The 12,186-nt window shown below is 32.0% G+C and overlaps 1 protein-coding gene across 1 annotated transcript; it reads left to right on the top strand.

The window, feature by feature from the left end:
- Positions 1-8,626: 8,626 nt before the first annotated feature.
- LOC139839712 (transcription factor MYBS3-like) lies at positions 8,627-11,012 on the top strand. Its single transcript, XM_071829849.1, has 3 exons — positions 8,627-9,152; positions 9,692-9,900; positions 10,333-11,012. The coding sequence occupies exons 1-3, from the start codon at positions 8,846-8,848 to the stop codon at positions 10,873-10,875; spliced, it is 1,059 nt and encodes a 352-aa protein (XP_071685950.1). The 5' UTR covers positions 8,627-8,845; the 3' UTR covers positions 10,876-11,012.
- The last annotated feature ends 1,174 nt before the right edge of the window (positions 11,013-12,186 follow it).

Genomic DNA, 12,186 nt, shown 5'->3' with positions numbered 1-12,186 from the left:
CAGTAAACTAATGGGTAAAGTTTTTTTTTTTTTGGCAAAAAAATCGACAACATTAAACAGTCTTTTCATCAATAGATGAAAAAGACAACCAAAGATACATCGCTCGTACAAACGCTAATAGGCTTGAAAGCAGTAAACAATCCCTAACGCTCACTAAACCCGAGCCTTTAGTTACAAGACAACACAGCCAACTAGAACTACAATCTCAAAACAAACTAATATGTCAGCCAATCTATAGAAACAAAATTAACTAATCAAAATGGAACAAACACATAAAAACCAAGCGAAATGCAAGTTACCTTCCGGTCCCTTTACCTTTCCGTTTCCGAGTTTTAACAATCGGTTTAACAATCACGCCATCTACTTTCAGACGATTAAAAAGCTTACCTTTCCGGTTTGTAATCTCATAGGAAGAAACATCTGTAGACCCACATTCAATCCTAATGCTCGGCACGGGTGGAGGGAGCAAACCTTCCATCTCAAACTCCGCGAAAAAACCCACCGTTTTATCCACTTCTCGACCCCGGAAATCATCCTCTTTGTTGATGCCATGAACACTTTTTGAATTGCCTCACCACACACCAAGTCCTCATTGTAGTCATTAAGAGAACCCGAGCTCGTATCCTCTTTCGACTTAACACTCGTCCCCCTAAAGTGAGACCCTTCAGTAACATCCTTCCTTTTCAATTTTGCCTTCTTTAAAACTTCCAATCTCTCAACAAAACCCAACTTAGTAACAGGGGAAACACCATGAGCTTCACCATTTACGTGTACCGTGTATTTGTGCCTCAGCAGGCCCATCCTCTTGAAACAGTCCCGAAACAGGCCCAGAGTTTGCTAATGAGCCCAAAACATTCTAGGTCAAACCAGGCTCACCAACAAGTACCCCGTCCACCCAAAGTTACTGTACATTTTTGTTTGGTGATTAATTAGTTAGAGCTTTTAAGACCATGATGTGAACGTGGACCATTTGGGTGCGTATATTGTGAAACTAACGTTCCTTATCCTGACCTTATAAATAGCTAGTCTTAGTAGTTAGTACTTTACTATTTTGGTAGCCTGGATAAAACATGTTGCATTGATACTGGATGGTAGGCTATGATTGGCTAACACGTTTTAAGCATTTCATATTTTCATTTCATCTTATGTATCACGAGTAACTAACTTGCCTAGTTGCTTCTTACAAGATACATTAGTAAACTCTCCTTTCGTCTCAAAAAATAAAAAGAAATCTTTACCTTATTATTTTCATTTATTCTACGGAGTAAAATTTATGTTACTTACCTAAAATAACAATAAAAAACTATTTAAATTCTAATTATGTCTCTTCTATTATAGGAATTAGGAATTAGGAATTAGGAATAGGAAATTTAACATTAAATATAATTATTGAATTTATTAATTATTCTTTATAACAACATTAAATGATGGCATTTAATTCATATAAAATAAGAAGAGAAAGAAATAAGAAGCCTTTAATTCATATTTTAAATAACACAGGTTCTGACAAATCCATATCCGAATCCGAAGATTCGAACTGGATGCGGCCAGATCTAACTACTAGTAAATAATAGGTCTTTTTCCGGATCAAAACCACATTTAAACCGGATTCGGAAAAAACCGGTTCTGAACCGTATTTTTTTACTAATCGATTTTAAAAAAACTATACTTTTTGTATTTTTTTAATATATTTTTGGACTTTTTTGAGTGTGTTTGAACCATTTTACCCCCGTAATTGTAGTATAGATGATATCAGTTTTAATTGAAAACACACCAACAAACATTCTCAAATATCTCTCTAAACTCTCTAGTTACTCTCAATTTTCTATTTCTTGTCTTGCTACTTACTAATCCTATAATGGATCACACACAATCGCAAACTTTCGCTTCCTTTGGAAAATTTCACATACACATTACACCAACAATGATGTAGTAAGGATTAAACCTACTACCCAAAACCAAGATGTTTGGTCGAATTTTGACTTGTGTGTTATGAGTGATGATACGGACTCGTTGCAAGAGATGTATGAAGTTTCTTGCAACTACGGGTAACACTACCTTAAGAAAATATTTTACGCAAATATATAAAGGACCGACTCAAGAAGATCTGACACAACCTACACTTGGTCGAGATGATTCGATTTCTGTATATGATCCCGAAGCCCTTCAATTAGATGTTACCAAGTTTGTCATTCAACAAGGGCTCCCGTTTAACCACTTCGACAATCAAATGGTTACGAAGATAATCAAGAATTGACTACAAACCGCGATATTAAATGGTAAGTCGTATTGCTCTTAGACGTGACCCTTTTAAATTTTGACAATACGCTAGAAAAGATATAATTGAAGATTTTCAACACTATAAATATAATGTTTCTATAATTTGTGATGTTTAGACGTCACTAGATGAAACGACTATACCTGCCAATCAAATCAAGACCATAAAAGCAACAAAGTAGGAATCTTTAAAGCTCCGATGGATTTTGTTATTCTTTACATTATCCTACAAATCCTATATTGAGCCACCAACTATTGTTTTACTCCTTTTTTTATAATGCACCACATGATGATTATATACTCCCTACTTTTTATATTATCTTTCTATTTTGACTAATCCATACCCTTTTCAATACTCGTACTATTTTAACATAAAAAATACTGTATAATCAAATGTAGATTTGCTAGTTAACTTAATATGAAAGAGATATGGTAAATATAACGTAAAATACAAAAAATAAATATATAAACCATTAAAGAAATAAAGTTTGCATTGTGTGTCAAAAACATAAAAATGTGAATTAATAGATAAGGTAAAGATAAACTCCTTTTTGGAGTTTCATAATAAAAAAAAGAGGCCACGTGTCAAAATGAATAAACTTTTTTAGGATAAAGTTCTTAAATGATAAGATATCAAGTGTTATGTCAAATAACCAAATTCAAACAACCAGATCCAAATTCCAAACAACCCCCTTTTTACCATAACAACTAAAAAGAAGGGAAATTGGTGTTCATGCCCAACTAAAAAGAAGGGAAATTGGTGTACATGCCCCTCTCTTTTCGAATGTTTTTGATAATATGTTCTAAAAAATTAAAATTGTAACATATGCTCCATATCCACGAATAACGCATCACGCATCATGCGTGGATGCTCGTACGTGATGCATGGACACCGAACACTTGGGTCAACTAGCACGTTTATAGCAAATTAGCACAGTGTTAGTCGATACGCACTACTTTAACTGCAACACGCACGATGCGTGTTGCCTTTATTAATAGGCCGCCCATTCCAATTTGAAACTTCCACATGCACCAATAACCGTATAAGCATGCACCCAAAGCGATTTTTTAGAATTCGATCATTTTATTAATTTTTTGCTTCTCACTCAGTCGGTTGTCGATAAACTTCTATTAGATCATAGAAAAGGATAGAAGAAAAAAAGTTTCTTTTGTAGTGACCCGAACTTTTCCATGTTTATATATATTAATTGAGATTGATATTTACATGACTAAATGTTTCCAACGTGTTAAGCAATCAAACTTGTTAAGACTTGATTAAATGAAATAAGTTTCATATAGACAATTGATCACCCAAGTTGACCGGCGATTCACGAACGTTACAAAATTGTAAAAACTACATGTTGTGGTATATATAGAGACATATATATATGGCTGACATGAGATTATGATGAGTAAGTATCTCACTAAGTATATTAACAATGTGTGATATACATAAGAAATGAGATTACTAAGTTAAGAAACTCGAAATGATATATATAACGATTATCGTTATGATAACGTCTATTAAATATATATGTATCATATTAAGATATTGATACACTATATTTAACATGATAAAATGATATTTAAATATATCATTAAGTGTGTTAACAATGAACTACATATGTAAAAACAAGACTACTAACTCAAGAATTACGAAACGAGACTTATATGTAACGATTATCGTTGTAACGATATTTTAATGTATATATCATATTAAGAGATATTCATACATCATAATATCATGATAATATAATAATTTAACATCTCATTTGATATAATAAACATTGGGTTAACAACATTAATTGAGATCGTTAACTTAAAGGTTTCAAAACAACACTTACATGTAACGACTAACGAAGACTTAACGACTCCATTAGAATGTATTTACATGTTGTGTTTTGATATGTATTCTTACACTTTTGAAAGACTTCAAGACACATATCAAAGTACTTCTACTTAACAAAAATGCTTACAATTACATCCTCGTTCAGTTTCATCAACAATTCTACTCGTATGCACCCGTATTCGTACTCGTACAATACACAGCTTTTAGATGTATGTACTATTGGTATATACACTCCAATGATCAGCTCTTAGCAGCCCATGTGAGTCACCTAACACATATGGGAACCATCATTTGGCAACTAGCATGAAATATCTCATAAAATTACAAAAATATTAGTAATCATTCATGACTTATTTACATGAAAACAAAATTACATATCCTTTATATCTAATCCATATACCAACGACCAAAAACACCTACAAACACTTTCATTCTTCAATTTTCTTCATCTAATTGATCTCTCTCAAGTTCCATCTTCAAGTTCTAAGTGTTTTTCATAAATTCCATAAGTATAGTTTCATAAAAATCAAGAATACTTCCAAGTTTGCAAGTCTACTTCCAAGCTTTCTAATCCATTCCAAGTAATCATCTAAGATCAAGGAACCTTTGTTATTTACAGTAGGTTATCTTTCTAATTCAAGGTAATATTCATATTCAAACTTTGATTCAATTTCTACAACTATAACAATCTTATTTCGAGTGAAAATCTTACTTGAACTGTTTTCGTGTCATGATTCTGCTTCAAGAACTTTCAAGCCATCCAAGGATCCTTTGAAGCTAGATCCATTTTTCTCATTTCCAGTAGTTTTATCCAGAAAACTTGAGGTAGTAATGATGTTCATAACATCATTCGACTCATACATATAAAGCTATCTTATTCGAAGGTTTAAACTTGTAATCACTAGAACATAGTTTAGTTAATTCTAAACTTGTTCGCAAATAAAAGTTAATCCTTCTAACTTGACTTTTAAAATCAACTAAACAGATGTTCTATATCTATATGATATGCTAACTTAATGATTTAAAACCTGAAAACACGATGAACACCATAAAATCGGATATACGCCGTCGTAGTGAAACCGGGGACTGTTTTGGTTTGGATAATTAAAACTATGATAAACTTTGATTTAAAAGTTGTTCTTCTGGGAAAATGATTTTTCATATGAACATGAAACTATATCCAAAAATCTTGGTTAAACTCAAAGTGAAAGTATGTTTTTAACAGAATTTAGACATCATATTAATTTAGCAAAACTTAATACTACAAGGCGTCTACATATGAATTACCTTATACACTTTTTAAAATAATTTGCTCAATTATACACTGCACAATTGTGTATAGAAATTTTATGCTCAGGTGCATAATCGATTAGTTTTAAAGTATAATATTATGTTTTAAGTTTATGTATTTTAATATATATATATATATATATATATATATATATATATATATATATATATATATATTTAACCTATTATTCTACGTAATAAAAACTTGTTATGAAATAGTTATATATATAATATTTTTGAAGCCTGGAATATATCACCTAAAAATACTCGTTTTATTCTTAACAAAGTTAATAACGAATTTGGTTATATATTAACGATTGTAGATCAATATATATATATATATATATATATATATATATATATATATATATATATATATATATATATATATATATATATATATATATATATATATATATATATTAAAATACATAAACTTAAAACATAATATTATACTTTAAAACCAATCGATTATGCACCTGAGCATAAAATTTCTATACACAATTGTGCAGTGTATAATTGAGCAAATCATTTTGAAAAGTGTATAAGGTAATTCATATGTAGACGCCTTGTAGTATTAAGTTTTGCTAAATTAATATGATGTCTAAATTCTGTTTTGGTTTGGATAATTAAAACTATGATAAACTTTGATTTAAAAGTTGTTCTTCTGGGAAAATGATTTTTCATATGAACATGAAACTATATCCAAAAATCTTGGTTAAACTCAAAGTGAAAGTATGTTTTTCAAAATGGTCATCAAGATGTCGTTCTTTCGACGGAAATGACTACCTCTTTAGTAATTGACATGTAACTTAAATTTTCGACTATAAACCTATACTTTTTATGTTTGGATTCTTAAATTAGAGTTCAATATGAAACCATAACAATTTGATTCACTCAAAAAGGATTTAAAATGAAGAAGTTATGGGTAAAACAAGATTGAATATTTTTGATCTTTTTAGCTACGGAAAATGTTTAACAAATCTATACAAATCATATCCTAGCTAACTTATATTGTATTATACATGTATTCTAATATATTATGTAATCTTGGGATATCATAGACACGTATGCAAATGTTTTGACATATCATATCGACCCATGTATATATATTATTTGGAACAACCATAGACACTCTATATGCAGTAATGTTGGAGTTAGCTATACAGGGTTGAGGTTGATTCCAAAAATATATATACTTTGAGTTGTGATTTAGCCTGAGACGTGTATACACTGGGTCGTGGATTGATTCAAGATAATATATATCGATTTATTTCTGTACATCTAACTGTGGACAACTAGTTGTAGGTTACTAACGAGGACAGCTGACTTAATACACTCAAATCTTTAAAACATAATAAAAATGGTTGTAATTATATTTTGATCATACTTTGATATATATGTACATATTTGTATAGGTTCGTGAATCGATCCGTGGCCAAGTCTTATTTCCGAGGAAGAAAATATCTGTGAAAGTGAGTTATAGTCTCACTTTTAAAAATCTAATATTTTTGGGATGAGAATACATGCAGGTTTTATAAATGATTTACAAAATAGACACAAGTACGTGAAACTACATTCTATGGTTGAATTATCGAAATCGAATATGCCCCTATTTATTAAGTTTGGTAATCTAAGAATTAGGGAACAGACACCCTAATTGACGCGAATCCTAAAGATAGATCTATTGGGCATAACAAACCCCATCCAAAGTACCGGATGCTTTAGTACTTCGAAATTTATATCATATCCGAAGGGTGTCCCGGAATGATGGGGATATTCTTATATATGCATCTTGTTAATGTCGGTTACCAGGTGTTCACCATATGAATGATTTTTATCTGTATGTATGGGATGTGTATTGAAATATGAAATCTTGTGGTCTATTGTTACGATTTGATATATATAGGTTAAACCTATAACTCACCAATATTTTTGTTGACGTTTAAAGCATGTTTATTCTCAGGTGAATACTAAGAGCTTCCGCTGTTGCATACTAAAATAAGGACAAGATTTGGAGTCCATGTTTGTATGATATTGTGTAAAAACTGCATTCAAGAAACATATGTCGATGTAATATATTTCTATTGTAAACCATTATGTAATGGTCGTGTGTAAACAGTATATTTTAGATTATCATTATTTGATAATCTACGTAATGTTTTTAAAACCTTTATTGATAAAATAAAGGTTATGGTTGTTTTAAAAATGAATGCAGTCTTTGAAAAACGTCTCATATAGAGGTCAAAACCTCGTAACGAAATCAATTAATATGGAACGTTTATAATCAATATGAACGGGACATTTCATCTTTTATCTATTTATTTAATGTTTATTGTTTTGCTCTACTCCGAACTTTCGTGATTTCGTTGTTCGCACTGCGGGGGAGTGTTAGATCGTAAGATAGTGGCCCAACATTGTGGGTTTGAGTTCGTTAGGGATTTTACGTAGGTTTAGGGTTTTATGTAGTCTATAAATAATATCTAATATCATCAATGATATTCACGAGGGTATTCATTCTATAACATTATATGCCTAAGTGTGTCACGAGTGATGATATTTTAAAAAATATATATAGGTATGTTCACTTTCGCCTCTAATCAAAATCTTCAAGTTCCATCACTAATTATTTACCAGTTTATCAGTAATTTCGCCAAACACCTCGTCCCTACTCATTAACACGCCCATTTTACCAATCATGATTAAAGATGGTCTAAGAGATACTTGAACAAATCATTGCAGGCTTGCGTCAGTGCTATCCCCACACCTTGTGTGTGGGGCTTGAGGTTTAGGTCATGGGTTCGAGCCTCACTCTTCCATCTTATTAATCAATCTGCCTGAAAGATGGAGCTCCAGATTGACCCAAAGGGGTTTTCTCCCGGATTCATTCAGGATTCACACTTAATCCTCATGTCTCTCGGGATGGTCTAAGGATCGGGTTCCTGCAATGTGATTTGAATTTCCTCTCGAAAGCGCTTGCGTGCATGACAAATAAGAGTATTCGATGACGACTACTTGCTTTTCAAAAAAAAAAAAAAAAAAAAAAAAAACTCGAACAAAGGTAAGCACAATATTATTTATAACACGAGGACTATATTTACCAATTTAATATAAGTAAAGGATAAAATGAATTATATACTTGGTCCATACTATTTACGCATTTATTTGGCAAATGGATCATGTTCCTTTTCATCTCTTTCTATAAAATACTCGACACTTGATTTAATCCATCCAAAATTTTAATAATATTCCATCACCAACGTCACCCCAAATCCAAATCCCTAATTACCTAATCCAAATTTCCTTGATTCACAACTTCCCCTTTTTAAATTAAACACCACCAATTATAAACCCTAACCTTTTATATCTATCTGCAATCGATCAATTGGAAGCACACAAGTGATTAATCTATCGATCAATTAATAAATCATGACCAGGCGATGTTCTCATTGCAGCAACAATGGTCATAATTCTAGAACATGCCCTAATCGTGGTGTTAAGTTATTTGGGGTCCGGATTACTGATGGGTCGATTCGAAAGAGTGCTAGTATGGGTAACTTGAGTCATTATACTGGATCCGGTAGCAGCAGCAACTTTTTGAATGGCTTTTCCGGCGGTGGTGGTGGTAATGATCTTGATTCGCCGGGTGATACGCCGGATCATAACGCCGCTGCAGACGGGTACGGGTCGGAGGACTTTGTTGCCGGGTCGTCTTCTGGCCGTGAAAGGAAAAAAGGTTCAAAATTAGCCTCTATATATAATTTACATATGTTTTATGCTGCCATTCATGTTTGCCAAATCTTTTAGTTGATGATTTTAATCAAAGTTCGTAGCTTTCATTCAGTTTTAATTAATTTTATGTGTATTAATTTTTGTAATAAGTATTTCAGTTGTACTACTAACTATAGATATTATCTTTAACTGCTTTTATATTTGATTACAGTTTGTGATCAAATTGATGTTAAAACTTTGATTCGAAAAATGTATTTTGAACTATATAGAAGCATTACTCTGACAACATTAAATATAGACGAATTGTGGTGTATGCTATGTTATATAAATATGATGACAATGATAATAATAATAATGTTTGATATAATCATCTAGTCTACTTTTTTGGGCATTTTTTACATTTTGGGATGCTTAGGTTGATATGCTAATATGATGACAATTTAATCATGTGATGGGTTTGAAAGTTTGTATCTTTTTGTGGTCTATTGTAGTTAATGGTATGAAAGTTTGTATCTTTTTGTGATATGGGTATCTGGTTTGTAGGTGTACCATGGACAGAGGAAGAACATAGGATGTTTCTATTAGGTTTACAAAAGCTTGGAAAAGGCGATTGGCGAGGTATAGCAAGAAACTATGTAATTACAAGAACACCAACTCAAGTTGCAAGTCATGCCCAAAAATATTTTATCAGACAAACCAATATGTCTAGGAGAAAGAGACGGTCCAGCCTCTTCGATATTGTTGCTGATGATGTAAGTATTACTTAATTGCTCATAATTTTACATATTGTTTAGCCAATAAAATTAGGCTGGAGATGGCATTTTGACCATTTACTTATAAATAGTTTTATCTGGTTATGTTTATATCTCTAAATTATCAAATGCGTGTAGTTAGAAAATTAGTGTACGGGTTGAAAGGTGGTCCAAGTATCTTGAGAACTCTTATTTCACAAAACTTAATTATCTTTATTTTTTAATTTAATTTTTTTACTTGTGTTTTTGGGTCAACCTACCCATCTCGATCTGTACCTAAAATACCTTTTTGATCCGTTACCCAATCTACTCATCCAATAAACCTTTGTATCATCATTGATATAAATATCAAGTTTAATCATATCAATCAAGTAGGTCAGATCGTAATAACTTCTAATTTATGTTTTCTTTTTCTTTTTTGAATATTTGTAGTCCCCAGATACACAAATGATTTCCAATGATTACCCTGCTGGGAACCCATCACAATTAGAGGCTCTATCCATCAACAACCCATTGACCATACCGACAACATTAGAGGAAGAAGAATGCGAGTCAATGGATTCTGCAAACTCGAGTACAGTTGATCTACACAACGACCCATTAAACGCACCGTCAAATCTTGAGGGTTCACAATGCTTGTATCCGGTTATGGTCCCAGCATACATACCTCAACTTATACCTGTTATCCCGTATTGGCCTGGACTAATGTCGGGTCAAGATCAATCTTCATCAGGCAAAACAGAGACGCATGAAGTACTTAAGCCAACAGCTGTTCATTCAAAGAGCCCAATTAACGTGGATGATCTTGTCGGGATGTCAAAGCTAACATTAGGGGAATCAATTGGTGATGGTGCACCGACATCACTGAAACTAGTTGGTGGTGGACTGAGTCGGCAATCTGCATTTCATGAGAATAATCCTGGTCCGAGAACATCTAAGATCGATTCGAACCACAATCCTATCCATGCACTCTAGAAGGTAAAAAAAGGAATTCAGTGTCTATTAAAAAAGGTTATGTTGTAGGTTTTTAGGTTTGTTTGCAAGTAGGTACCAGATCAGAAATCAATCTGTATACAAGATAATAAATCTTAGCCTGTGGTGTGGGTTTTTTTTTTTTTTTTTTTTTGGTTTTATTTATTTTTATTTAGGAAATCGTTTAACCGACTGGTAAAACACACCAACGGAGTTTTAATGTGATTTTGCTCTGTTCTGGGTTTTTGACCGCTGACAGTTTTTGGAAACTTTTTGGTTGAGTTCGTTTTCTTTAGGAAAACGTTCTTGTTTCTATATGAAGTATGTGTTATTTTTGTCAAAAATAAATAAATAAAATAAAAAATTGGACTTGGATTCTAAAATATGAAAGACCAAATCAAGTTAACTTAAAATGAACGTTTTGAATGTTGTGTATCTTAATTTTGTCAAAACAAAAGTTGTACTTAAACCATGACAAGATGAAAAGTGAACCTAGGTTAGGTTATGTTGTATAGCTTCTCTTTACTTTCTAGTTGCAATCCAGATCAAGATGATATATATATATATATATATATATATATATATATATATATATATATATATATATATATATATATATATATATATATATATATATAGTGAGAAAACATCCTAGTGGAAGGTGGAATTGTATGGTGATTGGTAATTGTATTGTTAACCAAATTATTCTAGACCTAAACCCTAAAAACTGAAATTAGATAATTATTTTGAGACATTGTAAAAGGAAAATGATATTCTTGACGTTTTCAAGAAATTGTGAAAATGTATATAGCGGACAATACATATGGTGTTGTTGAACATATAAAGTTACATGACAAAACTGATAACATTATTATGTTTTTCTTACACAATAAGGGGAGAGTCTAGCCGCTCTTCACTGCGGTCATATGATGCTACATTATACAACTAATAGCGAGATGTAAAATTACGAAATAAACTTGTTTAACACAAAATATTTAGAACAGAACCATGTTTTGTAACCCCATTATTTAGAACAGAACCATGCGGCGGAGCTCGACAGCCTCCTTTGTCGGCTTCTAATTTCGGGTGTAAGCTTACTCCTAACAGGTTTGAGGTGGATAACCTGGCCCTCAGTTTTGTGTTATTAGATAGGGTTCATATGACTGATGAGAAATTGAAGATGTATTTGGTGGATCGTAAAGTGATTGTATCTCATGTAATCAAGATTGGGCCTTTCGGTTGTATTATTTTGTATGCGTTCACTGTGATAGTTTCTCTAAAATCAGGTCCCTTGTCTCTGGTTCGGATGATTTT

Source organism: Rutidosis leptorrhynchoides, chromosome 4 (genome assembly GCF_046630445.1).
Source record: "Rutidosis leptorrhynchoides isolate AG116_Rl617_1_P2 chromosome 4, CSIRO_AGI_Rlap_v1, whole genome shotgun sequence".
Lineage (NCBI taxonomy): Eukaryota > Viridiplantae > Streptophyta > Magnoliopsida > Asterales > Asteraceae > Rutidosis > Rutidosis leptorrhynchoides.
The sequence above is the reverse complement of the archived record's forward strand: the minus strand, read 5'-3'. Positions and strand labels throughout refer to the sequence as shown.